At 34.9% G+C, this 17,849-nt stretch overlaps 1 protein-coding gene across 4 annotated transcripts in view; it reads right to left on the bottom strand.

The window, feature by feature from the left end:
• syt7a (synaptotagmin VIIa) overlaps nt 1–17,849 on the bottom strand; it is a 126,095-nt gene that overhangs the window by 19,851 nt on the left and 88,395 nt on the right. For 2 of the 4 annotated variants that reach the window (XM_084095764.1, XM_084095762.1), the window contains one exon: nt 9,489–9,605. The exons of the other annotated variants lie outside the window; for them this stretch is intronic. In XM_084095764.1, coding sequence (XP_083951890.1) covers nt 9,489–9,605 — 117 coding nt within the window. The remainder of the gene's footprint in view (nt 1–9,488; nt 9,606–17,849) is intronic. 4 annotated transcript variants of the gene reach the window in all.

Genomic DNA, 17,849 nt, shown 5'->3' with positions numbered 1-17,849 from the left:
ATTAAGCATGTATGTCAGTAGCATATTGTAATGTCCAAAATATTCATAATCATAAGTACTAAATTAAATAAATAATATCATTTATGTAATTACTAATTGCAAATCCAACTGTAAGTATATATAATAATAGTGTTTGTATTTAATGTATGCTCATTTAAATAAATAAATAAATAAACAAATAGTAAATATGTGTGTGTGATGCAAGTATTTTGTACTAAATTTAATTTATGTTCATTTAAAAATAAAAAATATCAATATATACCAAATATTCATAATCTTATTTATTTAATAAACATTTGCAAATCACATTGCGTAATAATAGTATCATAACGATATTTGTATTTTATTTAATGTATGCTAATTAAAATAAATAAATAAATAATGTCATGCTAGTATTTTGTACTGGTTTTTAAATTATGGTCATTTAAAAATAAAACAAACTAAAGTATTAGCATTGTGTAATGTACAAAATATTCATAATCATAAATGCTAATATATGAAATAAATTTATATTAATTAATATTTGCAAATCCAATTGTAAGTATATAGCATAATTTATTTATGTTCATTTAAATATATAAAAAAACATATTTGCAAATTTAATTGTAAGTGTATATTAGAATTATATATGTGTATATATATATATATATATATACAGTGAGGAAAATAAGTATTTGAACACCCTGCTATTTTGCAAGTTCTCCCACTTGGAAATCATGGAGGGGTCTGAAATTGTCATCGTAGGTGCATGTCCACTGTGAGAGACATAATCTAAAAAAAAAATCCAGAAATCACAATATATGATTTTTTAACTATTTATTTGTATGATACAGCTGCAAATAAGTATTTGAACACCTGTCTATCAGCTAGAATTCTGACCCTCAAAGACCTGTTAGTCTGCCTTTAAAATGTCCACCTCCACTCCATTTATTATCCTAAATTAGATGCACCTGTTTGAGGTCGTTAGCTGCATAAAGACACCTGACCACCCCATACAATCAGTAAGAATCCAACTACTAACATGGCCAAGACCAAAGAGCTGTCCAAAGACACTAGAGACAAAATTGTACACCTCCACAAGGCTGGAAAGGGCTACGGGGAAATTGCCAAGCAGCTTGGTGAAAAAAGGTCCACTGTTGGAGCAATCATTAGAAAATGGAAGAAGCTAAACATGACTGTCAATCTCCCTCGGACTGGGGCTCCATGCAAGATCTCACCTCGTGGGGTCTCAATGATCCTAAGAAAGGTGAGAAATCAGCCCAGAACTACACGGGAGGAGCTGGTCAATGACCTGAAAAGAGCTGGGACCACCGTTTCCAAGGTTACTGTTGGTAATACACTAAGACGTCATGGTTTGAAATCATGCATGGCACGGAAGGTTCCCCTGCTTAAACCAGCACATGTCAAGGCCCGTCTTAAGTTTGCCAATGACCATTTGGATGATCCAGAGGAGTCATGGGAGAAAGTCATGTGGTCAGATGAGACCAAAATATAACTTTTTGGTCATAATTCCACTAAACGTGTTTGGAGGAAGAAGAATGATGAGTACCATCCCAAGAACACCATCCCTACTGTGAAGCATGGGGGTGGTAGCATCATGCTTTGGGGGTGTTTTTCTGCACATGGGACAGGGCGACTGCACTGTATTAAGGAGAGGATGACCGGGGCCATGTATTGCGAGATTTTGGGGAACAACCTCCTTCCCTCAGTTAGAGCATTGAAGATGGGTCGAGGCTGGGTCTTCCAACATGACAATGACCCGAAGCACACAGCCAGGATAACCAAGGAGTGGCTCTGTAAGAAGCATATCAAGGTTCTGCCGTGGCCTAGCCAGTCTCCAGACCTAAACCCAATAGAGAATCTTTGGAGGGAGCTCAAACTCTGTGTTTCTCAGCGACAGCCCAGAAACCTGACTGATCTAGAGAAGATCTGTGTGGAGGAGTGGGCCAAAATCCCTCCTGCAGTGTGTGCAAACCTGGTGAAAAACTACAGGAAACGTTTGACCTCTGTAATTGCAAACAAAGGCTACTGTACCAAATATTAACATTGATTTTCTCAGGTGTTCAAATACTTATTTGCAGCTGTATCATACAAATAAATAGTTAAAAAATCATACATTGTGATTTCTGGATTTTTTTTTTTAGATTATGTCTCTCACAGTGGACATGCACCTACGATGACAATTTCAGACCCCTCCATGATTTCTAAGTGGGAGAACTTGCAAAATAGCAGGGTGTTCAAATACTTATTTTCCTCACTGTATATATATATATATACACATATATAATTCATGTTATTATAATATAATAATAATAAATTTATTATTAATAAATAATCATTTCTTGTTTTTGTTGTTTTGATGTTGTGGTGAATTATGACCCGGCATCATAAGATTCACACACACATTCGTTCCAGCGTCAGTGATCCAGTATAGCTGTAATCTCGCTCATGCTGATTCAAGCACTTCATGGAGATATAACCATCAGATAGCACTTCAAAGCCTGTGTGTGAGTGTGTGTGTGTGTGTACGTCATCTCCGTCTCTGAGATCGTTTGCTTTCCACATTATATCTGCCACCGCTTTAGAATAAGAGCTCAGCGATGTTGGTTCACCAGTGCTGAGCTCTTCCTGTTTGATTCTCATTCACTGGGCATTCTGGGTAATCACCAGCCCTCAGTGCAGAGGAACGTGCCAACAGCTCGAAGGCTTGGCCATTCAGACGCTCTCTCTCTTTCACTCGCCGTTCTCCTTATTAGTCTGCTAGCTCTTCCTGGCTGAGTTAATTGCATGTGTGTGTGTTTGGCGAGCCCTGAGTTTTACTCCAGCCCTAATTAACCAGCGAACGAGAGAGAAGAAAAAATGTGTTTGAGTCGGAAAAGAGAGAGAAAGACCATTTAATCACCCAGAACTTCTCAGTCAAGGGGAGATTCAGGAGAAAGTTCAGCAAACGGTGTTGGGGAGTAGTTACAGCGCAGTTACAGGGATAGTTCACTCAAAAAATGAAAATTCTCTCATAATTTTCCGAATTTGTATGAGTTTCTTTCTTCTACAGAACAAAAAAGATGATATTTTAAAGAATGATGGTATCTGGCGGTAGCCATTAGCCGCGTTTCCATTACCCTTCAAATTGCGCGAATTGAAATTGCGAATTGAAAATACGCCCAATGGAAACACGTAATTTTCGCGAAAACTCCCATTTATCGCAAAAACGTTTTTACGCTCTCATGAGGGGTTTTTCAGGCAATTCGCAAAAAGAAATATTTCGCAAAACTGCAATGGAAACAGTTTTTGAGCATTTTCAGGTCACCTGACGTAGACGACGCGGTGTGTTTGGACAGAATACGAGACAGAGCTCTTTATTAAATTCATATAAGACAAAAGAATTACAGGAATAATGGATTCTAAACCTCAAATAAATGCCACAATCAAGACCTCGAAGCAGAGATGAGGGAGAAACACCCAGAAACACCTCATATGTGCCGCTCACAAGTATAATAAGGGTCGATCCTTACCATTAATGCTTGGAAAACACACGTACATCTCCTTCCATTAATAATAATGGCCAGTGCAGTGGCTGGGATACAGTACATAATCCTACCAACGTCCGTTGCCATGTTTTTGGAATTATTTTACTTATCGCGAGAGGAAAAAATGAAGTTTTAGTCGCATAACATCGGTTAATGGAAACGCCGTCATTTCGCAATAGTTTTTTGTCGACATTTAGAAAAAAACGCAACAGTTTTGTGCAAATCTAATGGAAACGTGACTCTTGACTTTAATAGTATTTTTTCCCCCTGGTTAACAACATTCTTCAAAATATCTTTCGTTTTTCACAGGAAAAGAAACTCGTACAGGTTTTCATACAGTAGATGATTACAGAAATGTCATTTTTTGGTGAACTCTCCCTTTAATATACTCTTTTGAACAACTAGTTAGCTACACTACAAGCTATGAATGAAACATATCTACTACAATGAACATTATATTTTGAAGTATTATTTATTTGGCACATAAACAATGATTATATTAGGGTAACAGCATTATATGTTACTAATAAAACACTAATCAAAACATCCTAATTTACATACTTGAATAAAAAAAAAACTGTGATAAGTAACAGTTTGTAACTAAATAACTACATATTTCACTAGACAAAAAAACAAAAACAAAAAACAACCGTATTCGAACCACTGAAATTAACTATTGGAATGAATGAACAGATTCACTAAAATCTTATATATTCCATTTCAATATTGTTTTGAAATATATAAAGTGCCATTCATAAATGAAAATTAATATACTTTTTATAATTTTCAATATACTTTTTCATTTATTCAATTACATATATATGTAAAACTTGAAAAAAATATAACTTTTTATAATTTTATATCTTTATATATATATATATATATATATATATATATATATATATATATATATACTATTAATAGTTCATAGTATATAATATATATAATAAAAACATTTTTTTTGATATATTAGATAATTAGATATATAGATATACTGTATATAAAATTTAATATATAATCTAATATTATATAATATACTATATAATAAATTAAAAAAATAATTTTTAATATTTTATATATATATGTAATTAGATAGATATACTGTATATAAAATTGTATATATAATCTATATATATATAATCTATTAATAAATTAAAAAATGTTTTTTAATATTTTATATATATATATAAATATATAATTAGATAGATATACTGTATATATAATTGTATATATAATATTTCATATGTAAAACTTGAAAAAAAAAATGATTACATAAATAGTGCAGAAAGTTTTTCATATTTTTTATGCCTTTGTTATAAATTGCTCATAATCCTAAACTGAACAACACTGTAGTGCATTGCACTTTTTCAGGCTGAGAGCAGCAATCCTTCAGTTGAACAGAGGAGGCGCTAGCAGCACAGCAACTACAGGTGTCTCCATCATAATGAAGTCTTGCATCAGTCTGTATAATATTAATGGTGATCAGGGAGACCCCTGATGTGTTCCTTCATGTTTAAAGAGGCATCGGAGTGTGTGTCAGCTCCAGTCTCAGGAGAGTTACACCACTTCAGTCAGAGGCCTGTAAATTAGCCTCGACCAACGGCATCGATACACTCCCTCTCACTGGCACACCACCAAACGCAGTAAATCATAAACCTAATGCCATACAGCGCCTGTGTGCGAGACTGAGAGAGAGAGACACTCACGTCTGCGTTCTCTAATTCAGTTGCGATCACTCGTCGGCCCTCCAAATGATCAAAAACTAATTCAGCCTCTGACTCACTGCCATTATCCAGCGCAGAAACATTCACCGATGATCGCTGGTTAGCCAGAGAGGATTTCCCTCGAGAGGTGTAGGCGAGTGTGTGCTGTGTGTTATCTATGATTATCAGTGTGGTAGCTATAGAGGAATGCTTTTTTAATAAATGAATGTTTATGTGAGTGACAGGCATGATTCTTAATAATAAAAACCCTTTGCAGAGCAACTCACTAAATGCAGACACAAGAAAACAAACAGGCTGTGCTCGAAATACCTTACTCATACTATTTCTGCAGTATGCATACTGTGAATTTTTTATTTATACAAACCTAAGTAGTTTGCATAAATGTGCAGAATACAATATCCCCACAATGCAATTGCATTATGTATATATATATTTATATATATATATTCTACATTATTGTTTTCAAAATGATAAAAGGACACTTTTAAAAATAAATATGGTTATTTCGTAAATTGGATTGTTTTTTTTTAACCCGTTTCCCATTAAAATACAATAAAATATTTCAAAAATAAAAATGCAATTATTAATTACTTAACATTTAAAGTTAATAATAAAAAATAATGTTAATATATAAAGTGCCATTCATAAGTGAAAATTAACATGTAAAAAATAAAATATATATATATATATATATATATTAAAAACACCTTTATATAATAAACTTTATAACCTTTATATACTTTATATAATAAAGTTCACCAATGTTTTTTGTAAAACTTGACAAAACTTTTAAAACTTTAAGACTTTTTAAAATATATTATAAATTTATTTCTATATAATACATACAGAATGTACAACATTTTATATATATCTGCATAAAAGATACTATTTCAATATATTTATATTAAAATTGAATTTCAATATTATATATATAATTGTATATATATACAGTACAGGTCAAAAGTTTGAAAACATTACTATTTTATTCTGCTCATCAAGCCTGCATTTATTTGATCAAAAATACAGAAAAAAACGTAATATTGTGATATATTATTACAATTTAAAATAATTGGTTTTCAATTTATTATACTTTAAATTATCATTTATTCCTGTGATGCAAAGCTGAATTTTCAGCATCATTACTCCAGTCTATCACATGATCCTTCAGAAATCATTCTAATATTCTGATTTATTATGAGTGTTGGAAACAGTTCTGCTGCCTAATATATTTGATGAATAAAAGGTTAAAAAGAACTGCATTTATTCAAAATAAAAAAATATTTTCTAATAATATAAATCTTCTTTACTATCACTTTTTATCAATTTAACACATCCTTGCTGAATAAAAGTATTGATTTATTTCAAAAAAAAAAAAAAAAAAAAAATACTGACCCCAAATTACTGACCAGAAGTGTATATTGTTGTTACAAAAGATTTCTATTTTTAAAAAATTGCTTCATTTTTTTTTTATTTTTTTATTTTTTACTTTTTATTCATCAAAGTATCCTAAAAAAGTATCAAAGGTTATGAAAAAATATTAAGCAGCAGAAATGTTTCCAACTTTGATAATGAATCATCATATAAGAATGATGGGATAGACTGGAGTAATGATCCTGAAAATTCAGCTTTGCATCACAGAAATAAATGATAATTTAAAGTATAATAAATTGAAAACCAATTATTTTAAATTGTAATAATATATCACAATATTGCATTTTTTTCTGTATTTTTGATCAAATAAATGCAGGCTTGATGAGCAGAAGAAACTTCTTTCAAATACATTAAAAATAGTAATGTTTCCAAACTTTTGGCCTGTACTATATATATATATATATATATATATATATATATATATATATATATATATAAAGTGTAAAAAAAAATATTACATATATAGTGCAGAATGATAACTTATATGTAATGGGGTCATGTGATAATGCAGCATACTGTTTGAAATGTTTATTTTTATATGTTGCACATTGTTTCACATGCAATTTATATTGTGTACTGCATATTTCACAGTAGTTTCCATTCCCAAAACACAGCCGGAGCGGGAAAAGTAAAGCTAATGAGACACCTCGTGAGAGAGAACAAATATAAAAGCATAAAAGACAAGAAAAAAAAGTGTGAACTTGGGAGACGTGTTCAAGGAGAGTGGGGATAAAAGGATCTGACGCTAAAGTCAGAGGATGAAAGAAAAACAAATAGGCATAAAAATGCCAAAAACAGAAACAAACAAGACATGCAGTGAAGATCGTAATAGTTCACATCTCAGCAGGAAGTAAGTCTCAGTATCTCACGCCTCATTGGCTGAGCCCTGGCCCACACAGCCACCAATGGCATTCAAACACCCAGTTAGCCTCAGGTGAGTCTCATTAGCATGATTAATGAGCTCATTACTTATTAGCGACATACAGCTGAACATACAGCTTGTTCATTTACTTCATATCAGCCGTTCTGAAGCTATCTTCCAAAACCTAGCGAGAGAAACCGGCGCGTTCCCTGTTCCACAAGATACAGGTGGAAATTAACACAGCCTAACCTCGTTATGACACAATTATTATGCAGGATTGCATCTTTCGCAGAGAAGACTATGTGAAGAGCTAAGAAAGGATATGGTGGATGGTGACTATATGTGATCACTTATTATTAATATAAATAATCAAAAACATACTTTTACACAAAACGTGTCTGTACTATGTTTATTCATCTAATTAAAGTATGCTGTTAGTTTAGATGGTTTATGCATCTTAACACTGAAAAGTATCGTCAAAATTGTTCAATCTAATTAAAAATGGGCTATTTTAATTTTATTATTTGTATGTGCAACATTTTTAAGGCTGGTAACATAGCAATGTAAACATGACGTTCTTGTCGGTACTGAAAAGAATTGGTAAAATATTTCAATCTAATAAAAAAAATACTATTTTACTCGTAATTTGTAAGTGCAATATATAGGCTTATTAGAGTAAACATGACAACATGCTAATAATAATAATCAACTAATAATCAACTGAAAAGTGTTTCTCATGTAGTTCCCATATAGCCACATGCTAACATCAAACCGTTGTAATATAAATAGTCAAAATACACTATTTAATTCATAACTTGTTTCTACTGTGTATTTTATGTTAATTTAAGTTGTGTGCTGTTGAATTACTAGCATGCTGTTAGCTTACTAGCATGCTATCATCAAAATCTTCCAGAATCAGCTGAAAGTTCGGTCATTCTTGCATTTAGCATCGATGCTGAAGCGAATTGATAGAATACTACAATGTAATTAAAAATGGTTTATTTTATTCCTTCGTACGCTTTCGCAGTGTTATCATACGTTAGAGTATCGCAACATGACAACATGCTAATGCCATGCTAAAATAAAATCGACTGGAAGTGTCATTTCTCCAAGTTCCCCTGAGCATTGCTATTTAGCCACATGCTAGCATCAAACTATTGGAATATAGTTAGTTTAAAAATGCTATTTTATAAACTTGTCAATACAGTTGCATGATTCCAGCAGTTCTCGTAAATAGTGCAGTTTAGCATTGATTCTGCAAAGAATTGATAAAGTGGTTAAATCTAATTGGGCTATTTTTTAAGGGTACTACAATGACAACATGCTAATCATTCGATTAGCAGTATGCTAATGCCAAACTTTAATGAAGGTGCATCCCAAATCGCGTATTTGTGCTCTATTCTACGTCATTTTTGTAGTATAAATTCTAAAAAGAAAAAGTGCACTTTAAATACCCGGATGATGCACTTATTTAAAACGAAAAAACTAAGTGTGGAACGGTGGACACTACACGGTTGAATATATAGTGTACAAGTGCATAGTGTATAGTGTGTCATTGGGACACAGCTTGAGTCAATTCCCATGTGTAGTGGTCTTTTGTGCCATTCAACCTGTCATGTGAAGTTGCTGCCTATGAAGTGCACTACAAATAAGTCACTCATGAGATTTGGCTGCCCATGTTGGCAGTCGATAGCATGACGGCTCACTGGCGTTTTGGAACAGGACTTGAGAGAAACTACTAACTCGCATTACGACTTGAAAGCGAGAGCGGCGCACCGCTGTGTCTGTATCTGCTGCCTCAGAGCCTGTGGCAAATACACGCTATGCTGGGTATTACCCACAATCCCCTGCTCTCTAGCAGGAGCTCTACCGCTTGCTGTGGGTTGGTCAAACATGTAATGCATCTCTCCACACACACCCACACACACATATTCTGACAGATACCTCTTGTCAGGGGGGGTTTCTTGACTGGGCGGTACTTCCTGTAGGTCTGGAAGATTGGCAAAGTCGTCATGCTCGGCCAATCCGATCGCGAGAGAGAGAACCACCATTTTTCCTTCCCTTCACCAAGAAAATGAGACACAAAACAAAGAGAGAGCAGAAAGAGAGAGCCGTAAAGTGCAGAGAGGAAGAGTCGAGAGCGAGAGGAAACACACAAGAACAAGTTATTAGGCAGCAGATAATATTAGTGTTGAGTTTAGCATATCAGCCCCGTTCCTCAGGCCGCTCTGCACATGTTCTGCTGATTCATCAATATGCACTTATTTGCATTTCGCATGTTAACTTTGGTTGATCTCAATGGCAAACCTGCGCTTACCAATACAAGAAGAGTTAAAGTCGGCATGAAACGGTGTTACAAATGCAGGCATTCGAATTGAAAATGTTATGTGTGAAATGCAGATTCTCCAGTCATTCCCATCGCGTTTAGAGCTGATCTTGATGTAAACGGGCCTGTAAACACTCAAACTCACATTCTCTCGCACACACACACACATTGATTTACTGTCCTCGTCACTCAACACATTCACCGTCTCCCTCTTTCACTGGTGTTTTCATCCTTCTCTCTTCTCTCTCCTCAGCCTTAATTGAGGCCCGTTAGAGAGATCTGGACTAATTGTTTCTATTTGAGAGTGCAGTGTGTGTGTGTGTGTGTGTGTGTGTGTGTGAGGTGTCGGCACTGAGCTGCTGCTTTCTGGGTCACTGCTCACCCTCTATCTCCTCTCCTCTCCTCTCCTCTTCTCTTCTCTTTCTTACATTCTTCAATTTTCTCTCTACTTACAAATCCCCCTCATCTCTGAGCCTGGACCTTTCTCTAATATCCTGCTATTAAACTCCTCTTAAACAGCTTTTGAAAGCTTTCGTCTGTCCCTCCTGATCTTAAAGGAACAGTTCACATGAAAATTATTAGGTTCACAAACGCAAATAGTTACAAACCAATATTATATGTGTGAGTGTGCAAATTATAAATATATATAAATAATACATTTAACTATATATTTTAATATTTATTTATTATTAAATAAATGTATTTATTTATTTATTAAATAACTAATTGCTAACTAATAAATTATTATAAATTTTATTTATTTTAAAAATTATTTTTATTATTATAAATTATTAATTAACTAAATTATTAGTTAATAATTACTAACTAATTACTAACTTTAGTAAATAACTAATTATCAATAAAATAATTTATTATAAATAAATATTATATATATATATATATATATATATATATATAAAAATAATACATTTTGCAATTTTATATAATTTATGTTGTTTTAAATATATAATTAACATTGAATATTCAAATGTGAATGTTGTGCAATTTAAAATTTCTCCATTTAATTTAATTTCTTTTCTTTTTCATACATACAATAAACATACATATTACAAACGTACAATATATATTTACACACACAAAGATATATACAAATTCATCTGTCATCATAAATGTCATCTTTATCAAATCTCAAAATGAATATCCATTTTTCATATTGTAAATTATGCTTTTTGTGTTATTTTTTGATTAATAAAATACTTTATTAAATCATTTTGGGATTCATTTTGGGACAAAATTTATAAACATCCCTATGGAATTCCATCTTTGAAATATCGCTTTATGTTCCGCAGAAAAACAGCAGCATCAAGCGGGTTTGGACCGACATGACAGTGAGTGAAGGGTGACAGTATTTTCATTTTCAGGTGAACTATTCCTTTAAATTCCAACCTGGTCATATGGCATTATTCTCTCTCTTTCTTTACTTCCTTTCCTTCTCCTCGTATCTAAAGTGGTTTTAATACTCTCTAACCCCCCCTCCACTTCCCCAACTTCCATTTCTTCCCTCTCTCTCTCCTGCTGTAAATCCATCCATTCCTTCATATTCTCTTGGGCTTCCCTCCATTTTGGCCGACTCCGGCTATTTTTGCCTTTCAGAATTTAATGGCTGCAAAAAATAGCTCCTGGCTGGAGCGACTACACACTCGCGCGCGCACAACACATACTCATCCGCACACAACAGACAGGAATCATTATTGTCAAAGTAATAAAAAGAAGCACTTTTCCGGTGAGAGCCGGACGGCGAATGTTCTGGGATGTTAACAGGACCGTCGCTGACCGCTGATAACACACCAACAACCCTCAATTACACCCCACCTCCCCCTTCCTCTCGCCTTCCCTTTCTTCTTCTCTTTTTCTGTCTCTATATCAGACCCAAGGCCATGAATGTGTGTCAATGACATCCCCCTTTAACCAGCGGAGATGAAATATTTAGTCTTCCCAGCATAAACGGAACACGGATGTTTTCTAACTGGCACACTTCCACACTATTTTTGCAGTATGAACATTGTTCACAGTATGTGAATTCTGGATGCATGAAATTACCAGAGGATCTACACCATTTGTAAAATATGAAGTATGCAAACTTCCTCAATGCAATGCATTTAACTTGACTTTATATTTGAACCCATTAGCTATGTTTCAATCCGCCTATTTTTATGCGAATTTTAGGAAATCGATGGAAAGGATGCTGGATGGAAATGCAAAGATTCTAAAAATGTGCAGGAAAAACTTGAAGCAATCGAGGTGGATTTTATTTTTTAATCCGATGTGCGTAAACTACGATGGAAACACATTCCCCGAATAAATCCAGTAGCACAGGGATAGACAACTCCGGTCCTGGAGGGCCACTGTCCTGCAGAGTTTAGCTCCAACCCTAATTAAACACACCTGAACAAGGCAATCAGTGTTTTCAGCATTACTAAATAGATACAGGCAGGTGAGTTTTTATCAGGGCTGAAGCTAAACTCTGCAGGACAGTGGCCCTCCAGGACTGGAGTTGTCTATCTTCACTGCAGTACACGAGATCCAGGGGGCGGAGTTGGATCCAGATCTAAGAGGTGGAGATGGGTAGGTTTAGGGGTGGGTTCAGGGATCAGGGGGTGGAGATGGGTAGGTTTAGGGGTGGGTTCAGGGATCAGGGGGTGGAGATGGGTAGGTTTAGGTATATGTAAGGTGGGAGATCCAACTCCTCCCCCTGGATTTCGTGTTCTGCAGTGAGGACCATCTCATAAATCCCTCGATGCGCAACAAAAACTCAACTTGGATATCTGGACCATAGATATCCATATAAAGGCTAGATGTCTTAAGGCGGAGTCACTTCCGGCATCACCGGCGGCCATCTTGCCACAGGGAAGCTGTGCATTAAGGTGAGTGATCAGCATGCACACATCTCGCTGAAATCTTGACGGATTTACAAACGGTTTGGTTTCTTACAAATGTTATTAACGTGGCTATAATTCTTTCATATGGAAGTCCACTGTTATAATTATTCATATGTATGCAGTATCATAACTACATCTCTGACGTTTATAACAAACCAAACCGTTTGAAAATCGGTAGAAAATTGAGCAAGTTATGGTTATTTAAAAGTACATGCACCATGTTACGAGTGAGCGAGCACCCTGTAGTAAGATGGCCGCCGTGTGCGGACGTCGACCTCCATTGGCCAGCAGCGGGCACGAGACATCGAGCCTTTATTATACGATATCTATGATCTGGACTAACCAGCGGACCAATCGCATCACAGCATCTCAAATGTTGATTTGGTCGTTCTGAAATGCCTGAGCCAAAGTCTGCAATCAGAATGATTTGGTTTAATTTTCTCAGAAACGCGTCTCACACGATTGTATTTCCAAACGCCAGGCACAAGAGAACATGACAGCGTTTATTGCTTTGTATTATTTTGTCATTTATGATGTACGAAAAAGAGCCATAGTGGCTTCCCCGATTGCAGCAACTTCCATTTTTATTACAGATATTTTGCACCAAATTTCCAGGAAGTGATGATTTTGTTCTCTTGAACACATGGGATGGAAGCGGTGCTTTATTCGCAAATGTTTTATGCGATATTCCAATTTTGCGCATAAGTTAAATTCACAACTTTGGCTACTGACTCTCATTCTCCAGTTCATTATTTGATCAATCTCCCAAAATTTGAGGCATAAAATTAAAAAAAGTGCAATAATCTGGTTTAGTTTATGAGGTGAGCACATGCTGAATTAAACATGCAATGCAGTCCTTTCATGTGATGAGAATGTGGCATACTACAGTTTGAAACATTTAACAATGCATACTGTATAGTACTGTATTAATAGTTATCAATAACTGGACAAATGTAGTAGGTCATCCGTTATTTAATGCATACAGACTGCATAAAAAAATGAATGCATACTAAATTTGCATACTGTGCACAACAAACTGCAGCGATAGTATGGGAGTATGCTATTCTGAACCTCAGACAAAACCCCATATTTCCTCACTTTCTTTCTGTTTTCTTTTCATTCTCTGTCCTGGGGTAACAATCCATTTTGAGAGTAATGATTCAGAGAACAGAAAATCAATGCTTCAGGGTTAACGTGAATCTGTAGGAAAGACTTTAAACTGAACACCTGCCTGCGTGCAAACACTATCAAACGCACAAAAACCGTGGAAACAAACACGTATAACCAAATGGAAAACAGATTTTACAGAATAGTTCACCCAAAAATCATGTACTCGCACTGAATGTTAATGAGCTGCACGATTAATCGTTAAAAGATTGCGATCTCGATTCAAACATGTTTAGGCATGAAAAACAGCTTCACAAACAGCCTTTTCAACCACACAGAATCTTATTTCTGTGTTAAATCTTCAAATAATCACAGAAGTACTGAGATAAAACATTATATTTCGGATTTAAACACTGATGTCTACGGTAGCGATCAAAATAGAGTAACTTCGCGCTTCAAATAACGGTTGTTTTGATTACATTTTTACGCCACTAGGTGGCGACAAGTGACTGTTAAAAAATGTATGTCATTGAATCATTCATTCTAGAGATTCATTCAAAAACACTGATTCATCTGGTAATAAAATAAGGGAAGTATTTGAGTCTTTGAATCATTAATTCAACCCGATTTAAAAAAAAATATATTAATTAAACATTTAAATGAACTGCAGTAATTCATATTTTGTCAGAACCTCTAGTAAATTACATGCTATTTTGTTTAGAAGTCTGTTCAGAATCATGAAAGAATCATGATCTCTTATTTGAAACAAAAAATTGTGATCCTCAATTTATCCAGAATCGTGCAGCTCTAACATTATCACATAATTATATAAATCATAAAGACTCCAGAGGCAGCCTAGATGAAAAAATAGCAAAAAAATTACATAAAAATTGTCCAATACACTTGTGTGCTATATCACAAGTCTTCTGAAGTTAACTATTTTGGACTTTTATACTACTTTTATAGTAGTTTTTGTCTATAAAGCAGCATACAAATCATACAGGTTTGGAACGACATAACAGTGAGTAAATGATGACAGAATTTCAATATATTAATAAGTATAATAGTGTATAAGAAGTGTATCTGGAAAATGTAAATATCACAGGTTGGACTGCCATAATGGCATTCGTAGAAAAAATATTCTGCGGCCTTAGAAATTATTTTTCAAACCTGTCATAATAAGCTGTTGACCTAGCAGCGTGTGAAGACACCTAGCTATTCATCACTAAATCGCTGTTTAAATGTGAAAATTACAGGCCTTTTCTCACACCGACCCCGTTCAGGAAAGCATCTATTATAATTCAATTAAATGCGTCACGACAGAGCCAAACGTCACTTACACACAACTGAGGCAGGCTTATAATTCAACCATGTTACATCACTTGAGAACCATGAAATCCATCAATCACGACGATTTGCTGTGTGTTCACGTGTGGATAATCTTGGGAAATTAGATGATGTTCAGTCGCGTTAATTGTTTGTCATTTAAGCTGAGACCTGCCCTCCCTTCCCTTCGCAGGTCACGCAGTATAGCAGCCGCAGAGATTTACAGAGACGGCCGGAGCATCTATTGAAGACCTGCAGCCCTTGTCAAGCTAGCGTAATGTGCTGCGGTTAGCCGAACGCCTGCTGTCCTGTGCACTCAATAACTCACAACTATTCTAGGGAATTATGTTTCAGACTTCCCTAATGAATAAACAACCCTGTTTGAAAACAAAAGGACATTAAAGGGACATTTTTCACCCAAAAATGAATATTTTGCCATCATTTACTCACCCTTATTTCATTTTAAACTCCGTATGACTTCTTTCTTTCTTTCATGAAACAGAAAATTGTAAAAAATAAATAAATCATGGTGTTTCTATTCCATAGAACGAAAGTCTAAAGTGAACTATAAAGCTACAAAAACCATAAGTAGTCATGCACAATATTTCGAAAACAATTGTTTGAAAACAAAAGACTGAACATTAGGGATATTAACGGGATTGTTCACCCAAAAATGAATATTTTGCATCATTTACTCACCCTTATTTCATTTTAAACTCCGTATGACTTCTTTCTTTCTTCCATGAAACACAAAATAAAATTGTTTTTAAAATCATGGTGTTTATTTTCCATGGAACGAAAGCCTAAAGTGAACTATAAAGCTACAAAAACCAACCTAAAAGTAGTCATGCACAATATATCAAGTCTTTAGAAGCTTCATGTAAGAAAAAGACAGAAATTAAAGTTGTTTTACTTTTTTACATTTACATATGGACATTTTAAAACTTTGGGGTGTCAAGATGCTGTGTAACATGTGTGACGCCACACACACAATTAGTTTATCCATGTTTTGCAACCAAAAGTGCCATGGTTGAGTTTGATACTCAACATTTGAGATCAGTGAATTCAGTAAATATCAGTAAATTTGACTTATATATAAGCATATATATGACTTTGAAGACGTTTATGGTGTTTAGAAAGAAGAAAGTCAAACGGTTTGGAAGTGAAATGAGGGTAAATAAATAGTGACAGAAATTTCACTATGGGGAAAACTGTCCCTTTAAACACAAAAGAAAGACCATTAAACATTCACGAACACACTCACACACAGGCAAACACATTTCCGAACACATATGCATGTGCTGACATACATACATAATATCAGTCCTGGTACCATATCTCCAGCGGCCCCCTGAGGTCCTAAAATGTGCCATGTTTAAACCAGCTGAGACCGCACACAAGGCAATGTTCAGCCATATAAAACAGAACGTCACAAAACAGCAGATCAGTGCAGAACGCTGAGGGAGGGGGGTAATATCCTGCAGCGGGGCTGAAATATAGTGTGACAGAATGAACAACTGTCTGACAGGGTCTGGAGACAGACAGGTGAAGAGAGAGAGAGAGAGAGACGAGAACAGACAAGAAGAGGCACGCAGATCATTTTCAGCTGAACTCTGGGACATTTGCACTGTTTAAAGAGACCTATTATTACCACACACTAAAGCAGGTCAAGTATGAATAAAGCATCTCAGAGAAAGGGAACTGACCCGGTGTAGTCCGAGATTTTTCTCGAAGAATATAATGCTTTTGTAGCACTTAAAACACGGTTCACCCAAAAATGCATGACTTAGTTTCTTGCATGGAATATAAAATGTATGATTTTGAGAATGGTGAATGACAATGACGCTGCTCTTTTCCTAACAATGAAAATGAATAATGATGGACACTTTTGAGCTTAAAAGTTTCTAACTATACTCTAACTCGCATGATGCCTTTGTACAAGAAACAGACAAAAATTCAAGTATTGATATTAAACCTTTGAGACTTACACAAAAACGCAAATAAAATGTATGAGTTGTGGCGAAAACTCTTAGCAAAGCTATCATATGGCTTCAAAAGACTGGCAAAACAGTGAAAAAGAAAACTAGATCCATTTTTATGGTGCTTCTTTTTAAGTTTTTGTAGCTTTACAGTCTGTAGTCGGCGTATGTGTTGATTTTTATGGAAAAGAGCAGCGCGAACATTCTGCTAAAATTCTCTTTTCCTGTTATAGAGCTTCTGTAGCCCCGTCCCTTTACAGCACTGCTCTTGCTGTCTTTTGTCTTCCAGTTTGTATTTCCACATCAGCAATCTTACGTATTTCTAAATTAAATGCCCGTTTTAAAATCTTCCCGGTCTACTGATTTGTTAAGACATCTGCTTTAAAAATGACAATGCTCGTGATAACTTTCATTAACTCTACAATAATTAAATCCACTTCACCAGCGAATTACTCTTCGACAGCGATGCCATAGAAATATACAGAGTTCAAAGACAATCTTCTAAAGATGGCGGCAGGCTTGTTTCTCTGTCTATCCTGAAGAAAGAAAGTCATCCGGGTTTGGAACAACATGAGGGTGAGCGAATGATTTTCATTTTTGGGTGAACCTTAAACAATTTTGTTTTGTAATTACTTAGACAAGACTGATGCATGAAAATACAGGAAAA

The sequence above is a fragment of the Abramis brama genome, assembly GCF_963993115.1.
Source record: "Abramis brama genome assembly, chromosome: 20".
Taxonomy (NCBI): domain Eukaryota; kingdom Metazoa; phylum Chordata; class Actinopteri; order Cypriniformes; family Leuciscidae; genus Abramis; species Abramis brama.
This window is presented reverse-complemented; position numbering and strand designations above follow the sequence as displayed.